Source organism: Felis catus, chromosome F2 (assembly GCF_018350175.1).
Source record: "Felis catus isolate Fca126 chromosome F2, F.catus_Fca126_mat1.0, whole genome shotgun sequence".
Taxonomy (NCBI): domain Eukaryota; kingdom Metazoa; phylum Chordata; class Mammalia; order Carnivora; family Felidae; genus Felis; species Felis catus.
Genome location: NC_058385.1, coordinates 56,899,125 through 56,925,661, shown reverse-complemented (window position 1 = coordinate 56,925,661; position 26,537 = coordinate 56,899,125). Strand labels below are relative to the sequence as shown.

The 26,537-nt window shown below is 35.2% G+C and overlaps 1 protein-coding gene across 7 annotated transcripts in view; it reads left to right on the top strand.

Annotated features, from left to right (window-relative positions):
* Positions 1-26,537, top strand: part of CSMD3 (CUB and Sushi multiple domains 3) — a 1,245,869-nt gene that overhangs the window by 1,202,761 nt on the left and 16,571 nt on the right. For all 7 annotated transcript variants that reach the window (XM_045049906.1, XM_019823045.3, XM_019823042.3 and 4 more), the window contains 6 exons: positions 3,439-3,612; positions 4,551-4,624; positions 12,978-13,089; positions 15,450-15,629; positions 17,498-17,563; positions 23,206-23,364. In XM_045049906.1, the coding sequence (XP_044905841.1) occupies positions 3,439-3,612; positions 4,551-4,624; positions 12,978-13,089; positions 15,450-15,629; positions 17,498-17,563; positions 23,206-23,364 (765 nt within the window). The remainder of the gene's footprint in view (positions 1-3,438; positions 3,613-4,550; positions 4,625-12,977; positions 13,090-15,449; positions 15,630-17,497; positions 17,564-23,205; positions 23,365-26,537) is intronic.

Genomic DNA, 26,537 nt, shown 5'->3' with positions numbered 1-26,537 from the left:
CACTTTGGCTCAGGTCATGATCTCACGGTTTGTGAGTTCGAGACCCACGTCGGGCTCTGTGCTGATAGCTCAGAGCCTGGATCCTGCTTCGAATTCTGTGTCTCCCTCTCTCTCTGCTCCTCCCCTGCTCATTCTCTCTCTCTCTCTCTCTCTCTCTCTCTCTCTCTCTCTCTCTCTCTCAAAAATAAAGAAAAACATAAAAAATATAATGATTAGGGTAAGCATGGAGATGAGTGAGGGATTATTATGATTTTCTTACAGAGGTTACTTTACAATATATATTCCAGCAAGTGTCACTTTGAAATTAATTTGGAAGATCACAAGACAAAATAAAACTCGGCGTTGTGTTTTACACAAATTATTGTAGTATGTGGTATGTGCAGTGTTCATTCTGAGGTGTCCAGTGCTACCCTGTTCCTAGTCTTCCCTTCCTCCTTCCTTCTCTTCATGAGGTAAAGCATCACCACCCCTCAACCCCCATCCTCATAGCCTTGAAAGTTAAGCAGATCTAACTGATGAGACGAAACTGCTTGGAACCCTCCAGTCTTCTCTCATTCACAGTGGAAACCATATTGTTTAAAGGCTAACATGCTTTTTTTTTTCTTCTTTCCTCCTGACCTCATCATATCCTACAATCCCCAACACTTCTAGGTTGATGTCATGATGTCACATAAATTGTCCCTTAAAATTCTGATATATGCTAAGGATCAACTTAGAAAAGACCAGTGTGTTCTAAATAAGACTAGATATTCTATGGCTATCTCACCACAGATAAGGACAAGGAGATTTACAGAGATGAGTTTATGGTAAAGTTTGTTTGATATGACTGGGAAAATCTCAATCAAGAAGTTATTTTGATAGAATATTTTATTTTTAGTTCTCTTAAAATGCAAATAATAATGCACTACCTACGACTGACATTGAATTATAACTGTCCATATATAATAGGGTTAACTGTGTCCAAATTGCTTGACATATGTTATTTCTACTGCACATAACAGAACTCCTAGTAAGTATGTTTACTCATGACATTTTAGTTAATAATGACTTGGGCTCCGAGAGGGGAATCAATTGTAAGGACACTGTGTGACTGTGTCATCGTTTAAGGCACCAGCTACATGGTTATGTGGCCTATGGTTGCACTGCTACTAATTGGAAGACTATGAATGCCAGTTCAGAGAAGGTAGACTAAAGAGACAATGCTCTTATCCATTGAATAGCCAAACAGATTCATTCTAGGGACTTTATAGAAGGGAAAGTCTTTTGTCTTTATTTTCACTCAAAGTATGTCCTTTGATCTTAAAGTTTACGTCATTGTGAACTGAACCCTTCTGAAAATCAATCCTGTTGATTTAAGCCTCTAAGCTGGACACCAATAGGTTGTTTGGTTTTAGTACATGAAAGTCCACAGATAGAAAACAACAGAATAATAACACAGTGGGGGGGGGGGTAGGGAGCAGGAGTGAGGAGTTTATGTGGTTGCGTCTCCCTCTTTTGTTGAATACAGATAAGTTTCTGAGATGAATGACCCAGCAGAAATATGCAAGACAAACTCTTCAGAAGTAGGTTACGAAATAACTTGGCAATAGAAATGATTGCTAAGGTGAAAAGCTCACTGGTAATCTCTGCTGAAGAAATAGCCGTTGACTTCAACATGTGCTAAAGTTACAAAGATTAATAAGACGAAGACCCTGGCCTTTAGGATTTGATGCTATATTGCTAGAAATGCTTAGAAGCCAACTAGCACAAAGATTCATAATATCCAGGAAATGTTGAAAATTAAAGCAAAGCACAGTAAACAAATGTTTACCTGTTGCTTTACTCTGACAATTTCCCCTAAATTTATGTTGTTGAATATTTATTTAATAATTACTTTTACTTCTGTTTTAAAAAGAAAAAAAAAGAAGTTCCTAAAAAAGAGGTTTGAAAATTCAGGTTTCTCCTGGAGTCTTGAATTTCAGGAAACAGCTTTCTTTGAACACTGAGCTAAAACTAAAGTGTTCTGTTTTTAGAGTATTTATCCATTCCTATTTGCCTGGAGCGTTCCTCGGTGATTCCTGTTGTCCTGGTAGATGTCCTACCCAGTTAAAGGTCCGCGTTCAGCCTCAAAAACATCTTTGGTTTGGATAATGCACCATTTTAAGGGAGTGTTTATACTGAAAAATATTTGGATGTTACCGTTTGTTTGCCTTATAGGAAATAAGCTTTCGGTGCTAGATCTGCAAATTTAAAAACCAAGTACAGTTAAAAATCATTAAAATGGAAAATGTATGTCATGTATTTTCTACTACAATGAAAACTTGAAAGGCTGTGATATCTTTGCCTCCATTCTGCGTGCTCACTCTGCCCCAGCGTCACTGGCCTTAGGCTTCCTTCACATGCTAGACATGCTCCAGCATAGGGCTTTGGCAACACTGTTTCCTCTAGCTGGAATGCTCTCCCTTGGGGTATCCGCATGGCTGCCTGCTTCCTTTCCTCCAAATCTTCCTTCAATGACAGACACCCTGGTCACCTTGTTTAAAACCTACGCCTTATCTCTCACCATCTATCACATCCACAAATAAGTTGGTCCAAATCTCCTTTCTCCACACTGTTTCTCCACAGATGACTCCCTGCCTTCCCACATACTATCTTTTTTACTTACTATGTTTATTTTTTTTGTTTGCTTCCCTCACAAATGCATAAACTCCACAAGGGAAGGAATCTTATTTTGTTGACTGATAAGTCCAAGTACGTAAAACTTAGAATAAGTTCTTTTAGTTGTTGGGAATTATATGACGGACACAATAATCCATTCTATTTGTTTAGAAACTCTGCCAGGATGGTATTTTCAATAGTTGTTGTGGAATTTTGAGATTCCTTGGTTTTGTATAGATTTGGACTGTACAGGGCTTCTTTACTCTTTAAAAGACACTCAAAAATCCCCCACAATGCTTCAAAGAGGAAGACAACAAAATACTGGGATATGTGCTCTGAGTGTTCAACAGAGTACAGCAGAACAAAGAAGTGTACCTGTTATACGCATATAAAAAGAAAGAACAATCTGGAGAGCACAGCCTAGACCACTGGTTCCTTCCGACAGAACTATCTGCGAATCACATGCCTTTTCAGAAGTATACGCCAACTCTGCAAATGATTTGTACAACGATGTGGTTTGATTCTGGTCAATACAAAACAACAACAAAAATACAAAAAAATTCTATAGTTGCTTAGGTGGTCTCCTAGGTGGAAAACATCTCAATCAGACTATTTTTAAACATATCATGCTGAGTCATACATTCAATATATATCACATAGAAGCTAAAAAAAATTCTGTGGGGCACATTAACGTGAATAACCTGTCACTATAGTTCAATATCCCAGTTATTTTCATCATTTTTCTAAACTGTTGCTCTGATGAATCCTAAATCTTTGTTATAATTTTCTTTTCATTTCCAGCAAAATTTTGCGGTGACCCTGGTATTCCTGCCCAAGGAAAAAGAGAAGGCAAAAGTTTCATATACCAGTCAGAGGTTTCTTTTAGCTGCAATTCTCCCTTCATATTAGTGGGATCGAGTACCAGAATATGTCAAGCAGATGGCACTTGGAGTGGTTCGTCACCTCACTGCATAGGTAATATTAATTAAAGGTTGATTATTCTTAGTAATTTTGGAATTATTGGATACTAGTTACATTGAATAAACTAGGGGTGACTACATATGAAAAATAAATGTAAAATACAGAAGCAATTAGAAGGCGTTGAAAATGAACACAGTTAAAACATATGATGTTATATTTAGCATTTAAAACTTCCTGAAGATACACTCAAAATAATTTCTTGTTTATCACTAAAATGAGAAAGAAAAAAACCTCTCAGGTTAATAGAAGTAAGTACTAGCATTTTTGTATACAAATTTTGTATATATTTTTACAGCTAATTTATCTTATTCAAACGACACGAAACTTGCTCCAAAAATTTTAAAAAGGTACACCGATTTCAAAATGGCTTTAAGCACATTTCTGTAATCTTAAATTAAATGCCACATTTGGTAAACCAACCAAATAATCTGTCATACAAACTAGCCAATTTAGAGACTACTAGTGCTACCATTTTTATATCTGAATCTCCTATAGGTGTCCATGAAAAATGAAAATAACTAAGCCTGTTTCTGGAAAAACTTTTGCTTCTTGAGGGGAATATTATGCTACCTAGATTATAATTTAGCAAATTCCCTAAACAAATGTTTTATGCATGTGCTCTTCTTTCATATCCTTCATTTTTCCTTCACTTTTCATCCACAGTGAGTTGGATGTCAAGTGCTTTTATGTTAGAAGGGTTCAAAGTTCAAGAACTGCAAAATTCATGTAAAATGCAGTGCACCTGAATTCTTGCTTTAAGATTAGCAGACTTCTGTGTCTGGAGTGATGCTATTAGATTTATATTCTTTATTATTACCCCTGGTCCTTTCATTGAGCCCCAGATCACTCAAAATTGTTTTGTATGAGAGGAATATAGATTAGATATAATTATAAGTTTTAAAGGAATATTACGTTTATAATCTTTATTTTAGAACCTACGCGGACCTCGTGTGAAAATCCAGGAGTCCCAAGGCACGGGTCTCAGAATAATACATTTGGATTTCAAGTGAGTACTTTAAATAAATATTTCTATGCACTATAAAACTAGATCAAAAGGCTTCTTTGATTCATGCACATATAATCCTGTTGGCACAAACAGAAAAACATCATGCTTATAGCTGTATTCATAAACATAAAAAGGTAAATGGCAGAAAAAGCATGAACGTAGAAGGAGATTAGGAGAAGAAAAATATGGTTTAAGAAAATAGTATAAGTGATTATGAGGATAAAATAAAAGAAACATTGAAGATAGCTGTGAGCATAAGAAAAATCGACAGTAGTACATAAGAAAGGGGTAAATGAGAATAAGTGAGGGGATAAATGAGTAAATTCTAAAGGATGATGTAGAGGAGTGAGGAAAAGTAAAGATAAAAGATGTTAAAGAACGAATATATAAAAATGTGGTTATTTAATAAAGCAATTAGACTAAAACATGTTTCTCTTATAATATGCATATAATACCTAACTATTTTTAAGTGTTTTCACTGCTATGGGAAATGTCTGAGAAAATAATTTAACCTATATTTAGCCACATAGTTGGTTTGTTACAGTGGAATTCTTTAGCATGCCCAGTCTTGTGTGGCTGACTTTCTTATTTTCTCTTTTTCCAGTTTAGATTTTATGTAGAGATTCAGCAGGTTTTTCATTACAGGGGCCTAACAGGAGCCAAAGTGCATAGTGACTCCACAAGGAAATAGCCAATATACATATTACCCAATTGCCTTGTGTTTCGGGGTTTTCTAAATTGTACTATTTTGTGTGAAGCTCAATGGGAACCTGAAAAACATCCATTTCTAAAGGAAGTACTCATCAAAGTTGCCATATTTTTGTTGCTAAAAATAGTTTCCATTATCGACAGTCCAGGCACAGTATGAACATTGATTTGATAGCATTTCCAATTCTTCTGGTTTGCCTCAGGCCTGTCTACATAATATAAAAGTGTACTAAAAAAGTGTCCCAGTCTCTATTATGTGGTATTTTTAGAAAACTTTAGGTTCATATCTTTATAAAAGATTTTATCAATTGATCTAAATAAATCCTGAAAAATGGACAACTAGTTAAAGAGCATTAGTCCTCATCATATAGATGAAGACACTGGAAAGGAATTTGATTTGGCTTTGATCACAGAGCAAGTCAATGAAAATACCTGAGAGAATACAGAATTTTGATGTTAGTGTCTGTGTACTAAATCAGGTGATTTTTTGAAGAGTAGGAGTCCTTTCTAATAAATACCCTTTGAAATAATGAGAATGGAAATGAGTAAGAATGAGTTTAGTATAGTAGTCTAATGAAATGAATAGAATCATTAACTCTGCATTGTAAGAATTCTATTATAACCATTGAAAAATATTATTCCAAAGTTAACCTAACCCTGAATTCATATTATTTAGCTAATAAACATTCATTGGATCATCATATTCTACTTAGATAAATATGAATAGACTAGATTTTAAAAATGATAAACTCTCTACATAATTACATTAATCTTTATAAAAATTATAAATGATGTACTGAGTATGTTAAATTAGGGACATAACTTTCTTACATGCATGTGACTGGTGTGTGTGTGTGTGTGTGTGTGTGTGTGTGTGTGTGTGTGTGTCTATACATATTTAAATATATTTACTAAATCTGTATAGAACCAATGGAAATGTTAAAAGTTTATATAATTCTCACTAATATTAAAATATTGGTAGGTTCTAAATAGAATCCTGGAAAAGCCATCTTTATTGGTTGAGAAAACTCTTGCTTGCAAGTTAACAGAAGCTATTTTGAACTAGCTTAAGACTAAAAGCATTATAAACTATGTGCAGGTAGACCCTAAGAAAGGGACCCCAAGGCACCCCCAAAGACTCCAAGAAAAGGGATCCAGGCGAGACCCATCAAGCCCAGAATCTAGGAACTGGGCACCAGGACTCAGTGTTTTCCACTACTCTGTGTTTGCTTACTTTGATTTTCTGTCTGCAAATTGACGTTATAGCCAAGGGTACATTTTTCTAATTATATTTCAGCCACATACAGAAAATGATTGTGTCTCAATCTCAGTTCCAGATTTCTAGAGAAAGAATCAGGATGTCTCAACTTTTGTATCTACGCATGATTTGATCAGGTCAGCAGTGACTTAAGTAAAATTACAGCTGTTAGAAAGCTCACTTCTGAGAGGAATAAGAGAAGGGGGAAAGTGATGAATTACACAGGCTCTCAAATCATTTTCTTGATTTTTTTTCTTCGGTGTGTTTATTTACTCTTTTTCTATATGGATTTATATATTAGTTTTTTGGACACAGCCATAATTATTAACATATAAGGATATATCACCTGTTGCCAGAGATGACAAATACTCCAGTGTTGAAAAAGGTACCCAACATAGTTTCTCCTATATCTAAAATATAGTTGGAATAATTTTTGGCTAAAAATAGATTGGTAGTGAAGGGAGTAGCTGTCAAAGTGATTGATACAACATCTAGATTAATTATGGAGTAAATTCCAAACACATATTTCACTAACTGCCATACTACTCTTTAAATTGAGATACAGGTTTTGGAAGACACATCATTAGTAGTTAAGACTTGTAACATTAAAGTTATTATAAATGTGAAATGTTTATAAACTGACTCTTGGATATTTAAGCCCAAGATATTGAACACTAAGATATTTAGCCCTACCAAAATGACCATGGTGATGATGTATGATTTCTAGTTTATAATCGAAATTAGTACATAAGTACATTGAATGGGGCAAACGTTATAGTGTTTTATTACTTTGAAATGATGACTTTGATGCCATGCATTTTCAAACACAAATCTCATAAAATCAAATTCATTTTACTTATTTATTTTATTTGAGAGAGAGAGAGAGAGAGAGAGAGAGAGAGAGAGAGAGGGTACAAGTGGAAGAGAGGGTCAGGGGAAGAGAGAGAATCCCAAGCAGGCTCCACACTCAGCATGGAGCCCAACATGGGTCTCAATCCCACAACCCTGGGATCGGATCATGACCTGAGCCAAAATCAAGAGTCAGATGCTCAACCTACCGAGCCACCCAGGTGCCCCCAAATCCAATTTTTAAAATTAAAAACTTATAATTTTTTAATACAAACTTATAGTATAATCTAAAATTCAAAAACTTTTTAAACCAGGAAGCTCAGGGCCAAAATTGATGCTCAATGAAAACTCCTTGGATCTTATCTTATGCATATGTTTTCATCCCTTCATTTTTATGGTCCTTTCCTTTTACTCCAATTTTATTAATCAAAATCTATGTGTCTTTTACTAGAAGCTACTTCCCTTTTTCTTGGATACAATGTTTAACATAAGCACAGAGTAAAAAATATAAATATAAAATGGTTGTTAAGATATATTACAGAGGAAGCCTATAAATTGTAAAGCCATATATATGTGTGTTATATAAATATATATCAAATAGATATCTTTAATACGTGATGTTAAAAATCAGACACAAATAAATACAGTGATGGAAGTTCTAGGAAAGCAGGAGTCATTTGCTATGAAATATCATGGAAGAGAAAGATCTTACTTAGAGTGTTCTAAATTTATACAAAATTTCTATTATGCCTTGATTAGCTATCTAAACTTCACAGTTTAGAAACTAAGATGTAACATATAAAAGAAATAAGGAATTAAAGAAGATAAATTATATTTACCAAGTAGACATGTCTTAATATTTTATAATGCTTTTGTACAAAATGTGCGATTTGCATCCAACTTCATTTTTATTTAAACACTGGCTGCAATTAAAACATAAATGGATAATTTTTAATTCCTGATATAAAAATAATATTCCATGTTTTTACATTGCATATAATTGGTTATCCAGAGCACTTTTTATTAGTAAATATGGGTGAGAAAATTGTGCCTAAATTATTTTTTCAAGAATTTTTTGAATTGGATAATGTAAAATTATTTTTCCCAAAGGTAGCCAAATTATATTATTCACATTAGAAGTTAAATTAGAATCAGAAGGATATAACATCACTAGTTGGAAAAGCATGGAGAGCTATATAAAATATACTATTTAGTGGGCTAATAACTAAAAATGTGTCTATTAATGCACTGTTATTTGGAGAAAATTCTGGTAATTTATTTAACTATAATAAATTCTGAATAAAAAATTAATTAGAAAAGTTCTTTAATTCTAGTTATATTAGATATTTGGTATAAGTATGTGTGAATTTGACAAAACTAGTTATTACATGTATTAGTGACATATAGAAAGTCTTTAAACTTTACATCTCTGGTATCTGGTTAATATCTAAAGCAGTATTTATGATGACTTCAGAAAAGTTTACAGAAATAAGGGGAAAAGTCTTACAAGTAAAAAAAAAAAAAGGCTTTGTAATCCCACATGTTTCTTATATCTTATGATCATCAAGTCTTAATGAAGCAGCTTAAATGTACTCCTCAAAGAATAAACAGTGATTTAGCTTCATGCTATGTAAAGTGTAGAAGGGATATCCCTGTATGTAAAGAAACTATAGACATGTTAAATCTTTTTAGTTTTAATTTATTTTTAATTTATTTTTTAACCTTTATTTATTTTTGAGAGAGAGAGAGAGAGAGAGAGAGAGAGAGAGAGAGAGAGAGAGAGACAGGCAGAGTGTGAACAGCGGAAGAGCAGAGAGAGAGGGAGACAGAATCTGAAGCAGGCTCCGGGCTCTGAGCTGTCAGCACAGAGCCGACAAGGGGCTCGAACTCAGGAACCACGAGATCATGACCTGAGTCGAAGTTGAGGGCTTAACGGACCGAGCCACCCAGGTGCCCCAATATGTTAAATCTTAAGCTAGGTAATCAACTGATTTTGTAAAATTAAATTATTAGTCCCCATTCCTTCAGTTGATTTACCATTTTCAAGAGCTCTTGGTGCGCACGAGGGAGTAACACAGTCCCTAACCTAGAGAAGCTAACTTCTAGTGTGTGGGTGACTTTATAGGATAGATGATAACATTGGTAACTTTGAAAGTTGCTAAGGAAGGACATAAAAAAAGTTCTCCTACTCTGTTGCTACAGGGAAGCCTTTCTAAAAATGTTGTCTCAGATAAATCTTTTAGGATAAGAGCTAGGAAAAGAAAGTTGGGAAAGACATTTCATGCAGGGTAAACAGCATGAAAATATGCATGCATTAAGGGAACAATAAAAATTTGTTGTTATAAGAGTACAATTTGAGTAAAAGTAAGTGGTCAATGAAGAAACCAGAGGGATTGGCTGTGGTCAGGATATGGAGGCTTTTATTTGACAAGCTAATACAATGTAACTTAACCTATGGGTGATAAGCAGTAAAGATTTTAAGAAGGAGAATGCGGAGGTCACACTTTCATGTTGATTATTCTGACTTTAGTGTCGAAAATAAATTTAATTGTGGTCAAGATTGGAGAAATGGAAACAAGTTATATAATTATCACAATTGTAGTTATGATTATTGTAATTATAATTATGACAGTAGTTCTCAAAGTGTGGCCCCTGACCAAGCGGTGGCAGTATTAATTAGGAAATTGTGGGAAATACAGATTCTGGGCCTCCCCCACATCTACCCTGTCAGAAACTCTCCAGGGAGGCTCAGCTATCTGTGTTCTGGAAAGTCCTCCTAATTATGATATCTGCTACAATCTGGGAACCAAACCTGTAGAAAAGATACGGAGGACTAAAACAGGATATAAAAGTGGAGAAAGACAGAAGGGGGCAGTTTGTGAAAGATTTAGGAAGTAAAATTATCAGTATTTGGTGGTAAATTGAATGAGGGGAGATTCATGAGTGGAAGGTGGCAACATTAACTGAGTTTGAGCCTAAAAGTAGGATTGCTAGAGTGGTGGAGGTGATGGGTTGCGTAAAACCAGTTTGATTGAAGGACAGAATTGCAAAATCTACCTCTTGAGTCACATAAACTAGTCCATATAAGAAATGGACTGGAGGTTGAGCGTCCAACTTCGGCTCAGGTCATGATCTCGCAGTTCGTGGGTTCGAGCCCCCCATCAGGCTCTGTGCTGACAGCTCAGAGCCTGGAGCCTGCTTCGGATTCTGTGTCTCCCTCTCTCTCTGCCCCTTCCCCACTCATGCTCTGTCTCTCAAAAATGAATAAACTTTAAAAAAATTAAAAAAAAAAAAAAGAAATGGACTACTCCTAGGGCACCTGGGTAGCTGAGTCAGTTAAGCATCCAACTTTGGCTCAGGTTATGATTTTACTGTTTGTGACCTGGAGTCTGGCATTGGGCTCTCTGCTGGCAGGACACAGCCTACTTTGGATCCTCTGTCCCCCCCGCACCTCCTGCCCCTCCCTGTTCTCTCTCTCCCTCTCTCTCCGAAAAATGAACAAACAACAACGACAAAACAGAAATTGACTAGTCCATGCAGCACCGTCTTGCACAACTTCAGAGTATGTGAACTGCATGTCCTGGAGCACAATTTGAAGGACTTCATTTATGTTGAATTCAGGGTGCACAATACTCCCTGGAGCTGAACGGTGTAGTGGCCCTGGACAAAATGCGTCCTTGAGGGGGGTAAGAGATCTCAAGGCTATCGTGAGGATGTCTTGGAAGAGAAGATGTAAGATAACTGAGAGAATAAGTGTTGCTATCAGAGAGCAACCATTGGAATGGAATGTTTCTTGTATAGCATCATTCTGGGTTATAATGAGAATATGAGAAATGGTAGCATTTAGCTGGTCTCGAGGTCCAAATGGGATCTTGGATCAAATTATGTCACCTTAAGCTCAGCCTCATGTTGTTTTAGCAAGTGCAAGTAGGAACTAAGTGGGAAGGAAGGAAACAGGGTGTTTGTGAAAAGTGCTAAGAGGATGGCTGATCACTCTCAGACTCCAGTTTGCTGGGGAAGGCTGAAGTGGCAAACACTGAATATCCCTCCCCTTGTCTTCCAGCTGTAATCATTTAATAAATCTTGATGATTTTTTTCCTGTAATGTAGTTTGAGCTAACCACGTCCTTCCCAGGTCTACTCCCACATGTTCAGCTTTTAGCCATTCAAATCTAATCCAGTAGGGCTGGCCTCATGATTAAATCGCTGCTTGTCATTCTTTTTGCTGAGTAGTTTCTTTATGCAGTGGCTAAGTTAATTTTCCAAAGATGATATTTTCAACACAAATTTTTCTTGCTCTGAGAGCTCTAGCAACTTTATGTTTTCATTAAAAAAAGATTTTAAATGCCATGGCCTACCATTTGAGACTCTTCAGAAATGGATTCTTACTTACGTCTTTGACTTAATAATTAAAGCTAGGATTTATTTAAAACCTATGTGCCATCCGTGTATGGAGTAGATTATATGCCCTATTTCATTTAATTCTTAAAACAAATCTCAAGACAAATAATATTACCATCTTTATTTATAGATTAAGTCTCAAAGAGGAAATATAGCTTATTCAAGCAAGATCAGATCCAGAGTTAAAACCACATACACATTTCTGGGGTCTGTTTTCTTTTTTCCTTTTTTTTTTTTTTTTTTGTTTTTCTGGATCTCACTGCTTCCCGCTTTACCTCCCCTCAACTTCTCAGCTCACCATGTGAAGTATCCATGCCAATCAACCAAACGTACTTTCTTTTTTCCTGAACTATATGATGTCTATTTTAACCTTTCTGCATTTTCTCATCATGTTCTTATCTTTTCTACATCAGTTGTTCTCAAACGTTATTGTTCATTAAAATCACATGGAGGACTTGTTACAATGTGGCTTGTTGGTCCCCTACTCAGAGTTTCTGATTCAGTGGGTGTGGAGTAAGTAAGGTCCCCGAATTTGTATTTCTAGTGACACTGAGGTTACTGGTCTGGGAACCACACTTTGAGAGCCGTGTTCTATGTTTCTATCTAAATTTCACATCCTTAAAACTTAGTGCAAACTTTGCTTGTCTTCCAGTGTGTATTTTTTACAATCCCAACCTTCAGTAAACACATTTGCATCTAATCTCATATTGCATTTACTGTCTTCCATATTCATTTGCCTCTTACACTGTTAGTTATCTTTATTTCCCTTTCTAACTTCATCCATTTTTTTTATCTTTATTTAACTCTCTGTCAGTCTTGTAGTCACATGTAGCTTATTGACTTTTAATATCTTATATATTTTCTTTAAACGACCATGGCAACATGTTTGGCACCTATACAAGCATTGGATACTTAAATATTTGACAATGATATGTACAAAAGAGATGTAAATTTATCCTTAGTTTTGATTTTTCCCCAATTTATTTTAAATCAGTTTTAAATATCTTTTTCTTCCAGCTTTCACCATGCAGAATTTCTTTTGAAAGCATTTTCTCATCCAAGGTTTTTTCTATGTGTTGCCATATTTGAAGTTGCATTGGTATGTTTGTTTTTTTTTTTTCTCTGAAATCTGCTATAGGTAGGAAGTGTTGTGCAATTTCATTGCAAAAAAGGACACCTTCTTCAAGGGTCTACAACACGTACTTGCCTTCCCGACCTCACATGGAGTGGAATTCAGCCTGAGTGCATACGTAAGTACTGTGGGTATGAAGTTATACTTACCACAGATCAGAATTCTTACACATGGGAAATAAATCTGTATCTACACAAAAGATGTATTACGTGGATTTTTTTAGATTATGATAGAACATAATTTACATATATTACTTTATTGCTGTAAAATAAAACTTTATTACTGTATCATAATCCCAATGCCAATTAAGGAGCATTCTTTTTAAAGAAGTAAGAAGGCACGAGGCACAATTTTGTTCTTTCTTGAAAAGCTCTTTAATTGTGTTCAGCTTGGCCATCTGGTAATTTTAAATGATTATTAGTTTATCAATGCATAGATCTGCACCTATGAATCTGAAGTGCACTGAGGAGGCTCCAACTTAGTGCCTCTTAATCTTTCATCACTTCTGAAACCCTCTGAGAATGAGAAAGATAGAAACATTCATGGAAGGAAATACACATGAACATCTTGACCAAAAATTTGAATACTATTTCAGGCTTTCCTGGAGCTTCTAAATGTGCACTGACCCTAAATTGAGAGCACTTGTTGTACAGATTAAAGAACAAAACCCAAGGTCATGAAGCTGTCTTTTCTGACTTGCAGTTAGAAATAAGTTTCAGCTGGTGAATTACTTATCTCTTTCCCTCCCACTTTCTTTTTTTTTTTTTTTTTTTTTATCTCCTTTCCTATCTTTTAAAATCATGAGCCTCTCAGGGAAAAACAATAAAGAGTTAGCAGGAGTAGAAATACTCATTAGAATGGTGTCCAGCTTTTAGGATTTGCTGAAGTCTGAATAAGTCTTGTGACTTCACTCTAGCCCTGTTCAGAACCACTCAATTGATCACGAGAGCCTCTGTGGACCCGCAGCTCACTGAAAAGCCACAGAACACTCCACAGAGAAGTCATGTCACATGCCTGGTTGGCTGAAATTTAAATATAGCCGAATTCCTTAACAGAGAATTCAGTGGAGTACATACTTTAGAAACTGTGTGAGATGTCACTAGGTATTTCTTAGTAAACCAAAGTTCTTTGATGACTTCAGTATGGGATAGGATTTAAATAAAGCTGTTACTGAAAGTATCTCAGACTGCTACTATGTGCATAATGTGAGAGTTAAGAATGTAGTAGAGACAGACTATCTGTTTATCTTTAGCATTATCCCCCCCCAAAGTATTGAATGTCAATAACTGAATTATATTAAATATAAAACATGTAACAAACTGTTTATCAGATAATATTTTAAAATGTTAGCTCTTATTTATAGTTTTGTAAATCTCCATTGGGAAAGGGGTGGAAATTTGTTTTTCCAAACAAATTTGTCCACAGAACTTTCTTTTTTTTTCAGAGACAAACTTTTAAGTATCCATATCCAGGAAAAAATGATCAGAAATGCTGTCTGATTTAGGGAGAAAATTCCTTGTAGCATCGATCTCTGAGAAAAGGAATGTTATTTGTAAGACATAAAACATGTAAAGTGGGGGCAGGGCCAAGAAATGGCAAATCAGTGGGTAAAATAGAACCAAGATAGCGAATCAAGAGTGGGAGGAAGCATGGAGAAAAGGAGACAAAAATTAAAAGAATGAAAACACTGCTACTTATGGACCTAAAATATGACCAGAAAATTTCACATGTCAAAAATTATTAAATTGTACTTTCTACATTGGGAGATATTAATATCAGAATGACATGCTGAGCTGTGATTGTATTTAACTTTAGAAAATGTTTTTACAATTTAAAATAAATATAAAAAAATAATAAAATAATATTCCATAAACTGGCATAGAAAATCTGAGTTTGTCAAACTTTGACAAGTATCTTACTATAGGACCTCTTACATCCTTTAAAATGCTAATGTTCAGGGGTGCCCGGGTGGCTCAGACAGTTAAGCATCCAACTCTTAATTCCAGCTCAGGTCATGATCTCATGGTTCGTGAGCTTGAGCCCATCAGCTCTGTGCTGATGATGTTGGAGCCTGCTTGGGATTGTCTGTCTCCCTGTTCTCTCTGTCCCTACCCCGCATGCTCTCTGTCTCAAATAAGTAAACTTAAAACAAAACAAAAGCGTTTTTAATAAAATAAATAAAATACTAATGTGTATTGTAAGTGTCTAGAATAGTGATATAGTACACATATATTAGCTTAATTATCCTCAGCACGTTTTTTCCCCCCCTCAGCTTACCTTTTAACAGCTACCAGTGTTCCACAGATGATTGCTTAGGACATGCTAGTCTATGAAATTAATATGTATATTGACATTGATACATTTTCCTTGAAAAAATTAGAATAACTATGCAAAGGTGTATTTATCTTTACTCTTATCTCAGAATTTTCTTAACATGTATATAAAAAAAATGAACATCTTTCTCTTTTCTTAATATAGCCCACAGCTGTAAACAACCAGAAACTCCTGCTCATGCAAATGTAGTAGGAATGGACCTTCCATCTCATGGCTATACTCTCATTTATACCTGCCAGCCTGGCTTCTTCTTGGCAGGTGGGACAGAACATAGAGTGTGTAGGTCTGATAACACCTGGACTGGAAAAGTTCCTGTTTGTGAAGGTAAGTTTTCATTATAGAAGCTCTTGACAGAAGCTGTTATACTATTTCAGCCTTCCTAAAATGCAGGAGACAAACACTCAACTCAGATTAGCTTAGGAACTAGAGAAGTTTGTCAATCAACTCCAAGGGTAGGCACTTCTGGATCCAGAGGCACAGGAATATTATTGAGGTCTTTTTATAGTTTCTGTTCTATGATCTGTTTTCTCTTCTTTATTCCTTCTTCTAGTTATTTAATCATGGTAGGTGTATTAGCTTTCTGGGCTGTTGTAATAAAGCACCACAAGCCAGATACCTTAAAAAAGCAGAAATTTATTCTCTTACGGTTCTGGAGGCCAGAAGCCCCAAATCAAGGTGTTGGTAGAAACATGCACCCTCTGAAGTCCTTAGGGAACAGTCATGCTTCATCTCTTTCTTGTTTATGGCAGCTTCTGGCTATCCTCAGCTTTCCTTGGTTCATAAGTTGCCTCACAGCAATTTCTGCCTCCATCTTCATGTGGCATCCTTTCCTTTCTCTGTATGCCATCTCCTCTTCTTAAGAACACCAGTCACTGGATTTCAGGACTAAATCACCTCTGGATCCCCAATTAATTACATCTTCAAAGACCCTATTACCAAATAAGGCCATATTTTGAGATTCTTGGTGAACATGAATTTTGGGGTCACATTATTCAACCTACCACAGTAGGAAAAATTGCTTCCAGCATCGCTGGGCTGCTATCTTTTGGCTAGAAAGAGTTTTTGCCAAAACTTCTTGATCAGGAAAGCACTACTCAGGAGTCTGATCAGTTTTAAATGGAGCCTGCCTCCAAATCTGTCATTCAGCTAGGGTGATATAGTATTTTGACCAGGAGTGTCTACTTCTCTTGCTGCTTCATCAGGACAATCCCCATCTGAATAAGATGTAGTGAGTTTACCAGAGACAAAGGGTTATGTGTTCAGAACAAGGAATAAAGGAAATTTTTCTAGAATTCGTGATAAGGTCATCAATAAATTCCTTTTCCTTTTTTTTTTTCAGCCCTTCTAATTCCTCTTCTCTTGTAGCATTCACACATGTTAACGACCTTCTCCTTTTTGAGATGTTTTCACTCTCTTAGCAAGAACACTTCTCAGTTTGCTTTAAATTTTTCATGAGATTGAAAGATTAAAAGCCCATTTAAATCCAACAGGATTTCAATAACATTTTTATCTATCCACTTTGCTGTTTATCATCACTACTATGGTAGGCTAACTCAGCATTATCTCTACTGGGACTCCTGCAGCAGACTTATTTCCCTTAAAACCTTTTAAAGACATTATATTGTTCTAAGGGAGAAGACGACCCCTTACACAGTCTTCACTGCGTATATACTGAATGTCATAGCTCCTATAACTTTACAGGGACATGCAGCAACCCACATGATTTCCTTACTTTGAACTACCTTTGATTTGGCTTAAAACTTCAATATTAACTCCTTAGTTTTGAGTCTTTCCAATTTCTTGTAACATCATGGGTCACCTTAACAAATTTTTATTTTTTAACACACACCCTACTAAATTATTTCTGCCTTTGTGCAACAGGAACATACCCTTAGCCTTCAGCTATCATGCTGTAATCAACTGTTTGCATGTTGGTTTATGAATTTAAAATAAGAGAATCCTAAAATGAAAAAGCAGCACTAATCTTTCCCTCATCCCCCTGGCCTACAATGGGGTAATTATTGAAGTTGTTGGCTGCACAACAAAAGTGTTGAGTAGGTACTGAGATGTTAGGATGAATAGGATATTTTGGAGAAAATTATATGCTATGCCTGAGAATAAAATGAACAATGCATCACTGTGTGTTATTAATTATATTAACTTCTGCAAACCTACTTTTTTTTTTTTTATAGCTGGTTCCAAAATATTGGTGAAAGATCCGAGACCTGCTCTAGGAACACCCAGCCCAAAGCTAAGTGGTCAGTAATTTCAGTAGTTTTTCTATAAGTCATCATTTCTAAAAGTGATCTACTATTTTCTTGACAAAGTGAACATTATATATATATATATACACATTATATATATGTATATATAATGGAAATATATATATATATGGAAATATATATATGGAAATATATATATATATGGAAATATATACTATATATGTATATACATATGTATATATGTATATATATGTATATATAGTATAGTATATATATATATATATATATATATATATATATATATAATGGAAAAAACTATGAATTAGACATGCTAATATTCTAAAAATAATGCTTATAGTTCTCTCTATAAAATATCCCTTCAGGAGTATCTGAAAACGACTATACTATAATGGCAATACTTTATTTTTTTTATTTTTATGCTTATCTATTTTTGAGAGAGAAATAGAGTACAAGCAGGGGAGGGGCAGAGACAAATGGAGACACGGAATCTGAAGCAGGCTTCAGGCTCTGAGGTGTCAGTACAGTGCCTGACGCAGGGCTCGAACTCACTAGCCGTGAGATCCTGACCTGAGCTAAAGTTGGACACTTAAACTTAGCCACCCAGGTTCCCCAGCAATGATTTATTTAAAACATTAAAACAAAAATTAGATAAATGAGATATTATATATAATTTTAAATATATATTTTTTAAAAAAGAACCAAATACACTTGGTATGAGAGCAAAAGTTCAGCAAAATCTTCTATTTATTTTCAATTATTGATTTAAAAAACAAAATTTTAAATTTAGTCATTAAAAATATGGTCTTTTAAGTCCTACAACCTTAATTTAGTTACCAGGTTATATAACCCCTATGCTATGACTTTAGAAAAGTTATATATCTGAGCCTCCATTTTTAATCTACGCAAAAGAAACATAATTAGATTATTATAAATGAACTTCATGAAAATGAATTGTGAAGTGCTTAGCCCATAGTAAGACCTCAGTATATGAGAGCTGCTTTTTTAGTATTAGTCTGTATTTTATTTACACTTTATAAATTAAAAGCTACAAATAAAATTAAAGACAGCATTTAATCTGTACTTTGGAGATAGATTTGATCTAGTTACATTAAGCCAGAAACAGAATTAGGTTCTAATTTTAGTTGTGTTTAGAAGTTCTCTTTGGAGATAGATTTGATCTAGTTACATTAAGCCAGAAACAGTATTAGGTTCTAATTTTAGTTGTGTTTAGAAGTTCTCAAGGTACATGCTATAAAGCTGGAGTACCCACAAAAAAATAAGTCTGAAATACTGATTTATTCAATGTGCAGTGGAAATAGACTGAATGTCACTAAAGCAATCAGAGAATATGTCAACATAAGAGAGTAAGTTTAGCAATGGAGTCAGAAAACCACAGTGGTCAATCAATGCAGACTTTTCCGAGGGAGATGGTTTATCTAGTAGTGGATAAGTATTTTGAATAAAACTCTAGTACAGCAAATGTAAAAGTGGACTGTCCCAGGCAAAACATGACCTATGGTCACCAATAAATAAATCAGTCAAAAAAAGTTAAAAAGAATATGGAAGAACAACACAATTAATTAGCTTGACCCAATTTTCATACATAAAGATTTCTGTATCAAACAATTATAGAATATATATTTTATTCAAAGCACATGGGATATGTGTAACAATTGATTATATATTAAATAATATATACAAATGCATACATTTCAAAGCAAAATTAGCCTTCAGGGCTGATATCTGACCATGATGCAAGTAAAAGTTGATAAGAAAATAGGTCCATTTAAAAAATTTCTGAATACTTAGAATAAAAATCTAAATCAATATTTATAAGTAACTCCTAAATTAAAGAAGTAATTTAAAAACTATATAACCCTAGAATTTAGGTATATTGAAAAATCTAAATATCAAAACTTTGGCTGTATACCAAAAGCGAAGTTGTGAGGGGAATTTATAGCTTTAAATTCTTACATTAGAAAAGAAGAAAGCCTCATAACTAATGAATTAAGTATCCTTGTTAAGAAGATATACAAAGTAGAACAGAATAACCAAAAGAAAGCAGAAAAATAAATACAATAATAAAAATGAACTAACAACCCTCCCCCCAAGAGACACAATGGAAGAAACAGAGCCAAAGGTAGTGTTATGGGGGAAAAAAGTGGAAAATTTCTGATAAGATTGCTCGCAAAAGAAACAAATATTAAATAGTATAACAAAAGGAAATGTGAACATAACTACATTAGCATTGATTAGATCAATTATAATTATATTAATTAAAACTATCAATAACAGTCAACTCGAAATAAATGGACAAATTGCTAGAAAAGAATATCTTACCAGACCTAGAAAAGAAAACTTGAATGATCCTATAAAACTAAAGTAGAAGTTGAAAACTATTTCCACAGAGAAAAAAACAGGTCCTTATGGCTCTCCTGATGAATTCCACCAAACTTGCAAGGAGCAGAACAGATCATCCCATTTTACAAAATCTCTTCTAGTCAAGAAAACTCATTCTGTAAGTCCAACATAATTCTAATAACTCAGAAAGAGATTATACAAAAGGGAAAATTGCAAACTCATTTGACTCAAGATGTACAGATAAAAATATCCTACGTAAAATCTTGGCAAATCAAATCCAAAATTATAAAATCCAACAGAATAACCAAAACATGGCACATCAGAACCAAACTGGGTTCATGATAGATATGCAGGAACATTTTTATGTTAAATAATCCTTAAAAGTAATCTGTGAATTACGAGATTAAAATGCAAACAATGTTGATCAGCGCAATACCTACACAGAAACTAATTGATAAAATCAACGCCTATTTATGATTTTAAAAGATGCTTCATAAGTTGGAAGAGGAAAGGAATTTCTTTAACCTGAGTAAAAATATCTATAACTCTTCAAGGTGAATGTTATCTTAAATGGAATAACATTAGAAACATTTAATTGAAAATCATGAGGCACTGTGATGAGATTACTCCAAAATAACAGAAATGGTACTTGGGAGTTGTGTCAGTCAGGAGCATGATGCTACATTTAACAATTCTATGAAGCCTGTGAAGTAAAGTTTAAATTCGGACGTATTGAAAGAAAGGATCATGCCATCTTAGTCTTCTTTTCATTGATATCCACATCAGTGATAGTGGGATGGCATTTTAGAGTTTCAAAGAACTGCCAAATACACATTCATATCTAAATCTCAAAATAGACTAAACATAGAAGTATTATCATTCCCAGTGTACCTGGGAATATAAATAACCAAATAGTGTCTGCTTTGTCCAACCTGAGTTACATTTCTCAAAAAGTAGAGAGTAGAAGTGGCATTGTGGAGCCCGCAGGTAGAGGTTCAGCACAGACAATTCTGTGCATTCTTCCAAGCTTTGCATTCAGTGATGTCATATTGGTAGTAGGTTGAAATCTGTTATTATGGGAATATATACACTATGGAAATCAGCAAATACTGCATATCAGTTTTGTTTTCCTGGAGACCCACTAGTTAAACATTTACTACCACATCAATGATTAAACCTGATGCAATATATTTTGCTGCTGCTACTACCTACTTCTTTCTGTTGCTGTTTTCTCCTGCCACTGTGGTTCTCTTTAATCTCCTTCAACCAACAGGATTTCCTCTAAGCACCACGGATAAGATCATCAGGTATAACAGATTTTCTTTAAAGGTTCAGAGAGAGCAAAGAGTAATCACAGTCCAGTCCAGGTGGAAATAAACATAGAGACAACCACACTTAAAGGGCGTCTACTATTTTTTAGGCACTGCCATTAGAATATCTTTCTCCCTTGCTCCTGCTCTTACCTCTGCTGGGAAGATGCTATTTTCTCCAAATTCCAGGTCTTTCTAGTGCAGGCCCATATAGCTCATGACTCCCTCCTGTAAACTCGTTTTAGGTACACTTTTTTTTTTTTTTTTTACAAAAAACTTTAACATGCTTACCACATATCGAGGGCTTTTTACTCATACACTGTATCAAAGTTTTAGATAAAACTCGCCTATACATACATAGCATAGCATTCCCCTAGAAGGTACATCGCAGTATTCTTTGAGGTTTGGGAAGGGAGTGCCAGTACAAGGATGACTTTGCAAAGATCACAAAGCCAGAAACATGGATTATTCATTATACTTACTATGTGTCTGCTAAATATATATTTTATTAGCAGTTGCGTAGTAAGTTCAAAGCTCCACAGTCTTCCTGGTAATCTGAATAATCGTAGCAGCAGCAGTAGTAATGGCAGTGACTAACACTCAGCTAAACACTTCACATTCCTTATCTCATTGAACCTTCCTCACAACTCTAAGCCAACCCCATTTTACTTAGGAGGAAATATAGGTTTAGAGAGATAAGTCATTTATCTGTGTGCAAAACCACACAGCTTATAAATCGCACAGGGGGGGCTCAAATACCACAGCCTAACTCTAGGGCCTGCAGTTCTAGTCTTTCAGCTACTTTACTTTTGAATTACCAGAGGAAAAAAACTCACATTGGGTGAATATTCAGAAAATATTCAACTCTTGACCATAGTTTATATTTTCTGTATTTTATGTCTACAGTGGTTTTGTTATTTTCGTTTGTTGAGTAGAATTCAGGGAATGTAACCCAGTCTCTGTGATCTGGGATATAAGAAGTGTGATGCGTGTAGAGAAGAGCAGGTGACAAACTGTCAATAACTTGTTAGGAAAAAAAAAGACTTTTCCCTACTCTGTTATTCACTCACTTGCAGAAATAAGCATGGCTCCCTGGAATAGCCGCTTTGGGGGGGATGTGCTTTATTTTCATGTATAGGGTTAATGGAAGCTTCTCTCAGCCTCTTTTCAGGAACTGAGTAGACTTTGCCATTCTTGAGTTACATAACTATATATTACATAACTAATTTATATAAATATAGTGCCTTATTTGGATATATCTAAAATGAAGAGCATTTCTTACTTAGAGGAAAGTTTTCTAACATTTAGAATGTTATTTGATTCTACCAAATTCATCTCTCTCTCCCACGAGAGTTGGGCAATTTCTAGTGACAATTCCTTTATTTCTAAAAATACCTATAAAATCAAAGCTGTCAATATGGTGGAGCCCTGTTCTTCCTCAGGAGCATCTATTATTGGAATAACTGAACTCAGTATTGTGTAAGGGGGGCAAAGGAGCACCACTCCCGACAGTCTTTCAGGGCTATGCTGCAAGAGGGGGTTAGCTCTATGCTCTTCCTCTGAAAAATCTATTCACAGTGCCAGGAGAAAACAAGGCCTTTTGGGACTTGTAGGCAGACTGACTTGGCTTGGTAAAATCACTTTATCTTCCTTTTGAAAGAAATATGTTCCTAAAGGAGACCAAATACAAGTAAATTTGATGTTTAGCTGGTTCTGAATATAAGTGTATGTCTTTAATTGGTGTTGTCCATCTTTAATTGGTGACTCATGTATGATTACAAACCTAGGTTATGGCAAACCTAGGTTTGGTTTATTCCCCAAAACTCGAAATAAATCTGAAGAATTCACTTTATATTACACACGTCACATTATTGTCTGTTTAGCAAAATATCGTTATTCACTGAACTAATATTCTCTAACCCACTATTTAATGTTTATATTTACAGGGCACCATAAAATTAATGTGTGTATTTAATCTGTTTGCAGTTCCTGATGACGTGTTTGCCCAAAATTATATATGGAAAGGCTCTTACAATTTCAAAGGAAGGAAGCAACCCATGACCTTGACAGTTACTAGTTTCAATGCTTCCACTGGAAGAGTCAATGCAACACTCAGCAATAGCAACATGGAACTGCTACTTTCAGGTATCACATTAAAGACGAGCAAATGATGCCTTCATGCTTTCACCTCCATCATTTCATCATATTAGTGATTTTTATACTGTGAAATATTTCTTAAATTTTAATGACATTCATAATTATCCAGAAATAAAGCTTTCCAATCTTTGGATTTATACAGGAGTGTTACTACACAAATGTAAAACTCTGATTCCAAAATAAGCTCACGCATGAATATTTTTTTTTGCAAGTTAGTTAACATACAGTGTAGTCTTGGCTTCCAGAGTAGAATCCAGTGATTCATCTCTTAAATATGACACCCAGTGATCATCCTGAAAAGTGCCCTACTTCATGCCCATCACACATTTAACCCACCACCTCCTTCCAGCAACTCTCAGTTTGTTCTCTGTATTTAAGAGTCTCTTATTGTTTAAAGCCCTCTTTGTTTTTCTCTTATTTTTCCTTCCCATCCCCTATGTTCATCTATTGAGTTTCTCACATTCCACATGTGAGTCAAATTATATGATACCTGTCTTTCTCTGAATGACTTATTTTGCTTAGCATAATACCCTCTGGTTCCATCCACGTTGTTTCAAATTGCAAGATTTCATTCTTTTATATCGCCAAGTACTATTCCATTGTATATATGTACCACATCTACTTTATCCATTCCTCAGTTGATGGACATTTGGGCTCTTCCATAATTTGGTTATTTTTGTTAGTACTGCTATAAACATTGCGCCCTGGGGAGCCTGGGTGGCGCAGTCGGTTAAGCGTCTGACTTCAGCCAGGTCAAGATCTCGCGGTCCGTGAGTTCGAGCCCCGCGTCAGGCTCTGGGCTGATGGCTCAGAGCCTGGAGCCTGTTTCCGATTCTGTGTCTCCCTCTCTCTCTGCCCCTCCCCCATTCATGCTCTGTCTCTCTCTGTCCTAAAAATAAACGTTGAAAAAAAAACAAAAACAAAAACAAAACATTGCGCCCCTTGGAATCAGCAATCCTGTAGCCTTTGGGTAAGTTACTAGTATAGTGCAATTGTGGGTCGTAGGGTAGTTCTATTTTTAATTTTTTGAGGAAACTCCACATTGTTTTTCAGAGTGGCTGCACCAGTTTGCATTCCCACCAACAGTTGAAAAGTGTCCCCCTTTCTCCACATCTTTGCCAACATCTGTTGTTTCCTGAGTTGTTAATTTTAGCCATTCTGACCAGTGTGAGGTGGTATCTCATTGTGGTTTTGATCTGTATTTCCCTGATGATGAGTGATGTTGAGCATATTTTCATGTGTCTGTTTGCCTTCTGGATGTCTTCTCTGGAGGAGTGTTTATTCATGTCCTTTTGCCTGTTTCTTCACTGGATTATTTGTTTTTTATATGTTAAGTTTCTTAAATTCTTTATAGATTTTGGATACTAACCCTTTATCAGATATGTCATTTGCAAATCTCTTCTCCCATTCTGTCGGTTGCCTTTTAGTTTTGTTGGTTGTTTCCTTTGCTGTGCAGTTTTTATCTTGATGAGGAGGTTCCAAAAGCTGATTTTTTATTTTATTTCCCTTGCCTTCAGCGATGTGTCTAGTAAGAAGTTGCTTCAGCTGAGGACAGAGAGGTTGCTACCTGTTTTCTCTTGTAGGGTTTTGAAGGTTTCCTGTCACACATTTAGGTTTTACATCCATTTTGAATTTATTTTTGTGTATGGTGTAATAAAGTTGTCCAGTTTCATTCTTCTATATGTTGCTGTCCAGTTCCCTCAGCACCATTTGCTAAAGAGACTGTCTTTTTTCCAATGGCTACTCTTTCCTGCTTTGTCGAAGATTAGTCAGTGATATATTTGTGGGTCCATTTCTGGGTTTTCTATTTCATTCCATTGATCTATGTGTCTGTTTTTGTGCCAATACCATACTGTCTTAATTATTACAGCTTTGTAATATAGGTTAAAGTCCGGGATTGTGATGCCTCAGGTTTGTTTTTCTTTTTCAAAATTACTTTGGCTATTTGGGGTTTTTGTGGTTCCATACAAATTTTAGGATCATTTGTGAAGAATACTGGTGGTATTTGGGTAGGGATTGCTTTGAATGTGTAGATTGCTTTGGGTAGTATTGACATGTTAATAATATTTTTTCTTCCGGTCCATAGGCATGGAATGTTTTTCCATTATTTTGTGTCTTCTTCAATTTCTTTTATAAGCTTTCTATAGTTTTCAGCATACAGATCTTTTACCTCTTTGGTTAGATTTATTCCTAGGTATTTTGGTGCAATTGTAAATGGGATTGATTCCTTGACTTTTCTTTCTGCTGCTTCATTATTGGCATATAGAAATGCAACTGATTTCTGTACATTGATTTTATATCCTTCTACTTTGCTGAATTCATGTATCAGTTCTAGCAGTTTTGGAGTGGAGTCTTTTGGGTTTTCCATGTAGAGTATCGTGTCATCTGTGAAAAGTGAAAGTTTGACTTTTTCTTTGCCAATTTGGATGCTTTTTCTTTCTTTTTGTTGTCTGATTGCTGAGGCTAAGACTTCCAACACTCTGTTGAACAACAGTGGTGAGAGTGGACATCCCTGTCGTGTTCCATGATCTTAAGGGGAAAGCTCTCAGTTTTTCTCCATTGAGGATGATATTAGCTGTGGGCCTTTAATATATGACTTTTATGATGTTAAGATATGTTCCTTCTTTGCTGACTTCTTGAGGTTTTTTATCAAGAAAGAATGCTATATTTCGTCAAATGTGTTTTCTGCATCTATTGATGGGATCATATCATTCTTATCCTTTCTTCTCTTAATGTGTTATATCACATTGATCTGTGAATATTGATATCTGTCTTTGCAGATATCATTGATATCTGTCCTGCAGCCCAGGAATGAATCCCACTTGATCATGATGAATAATTCTTTTAATGTAGTGTTGAGTGTGATTTGGTAGTATCTTAGTAAGAATTTTTGCATCCAGGTTCATCAGGGATATTGGTCTGTATTCTCCTTTTTAGTGGGATATTTGTCTGGTTTGGAATCAAGGTAATGTTGGCTTCATAGAATGAGTTTGGAAACTTTCCTTCCATTTCTATTTTTTGGAACATTTTTAGAAGAATACATATTAACTCTACTTTAAATGTCTGGTAGAATTCCCCTGGGAAGTCATCTGGCCCAGGACTCTTATTTGTTGGGAGATTTTTGATAACTGATTCAATTTCTCTGCTGCATGGGTCTTTTC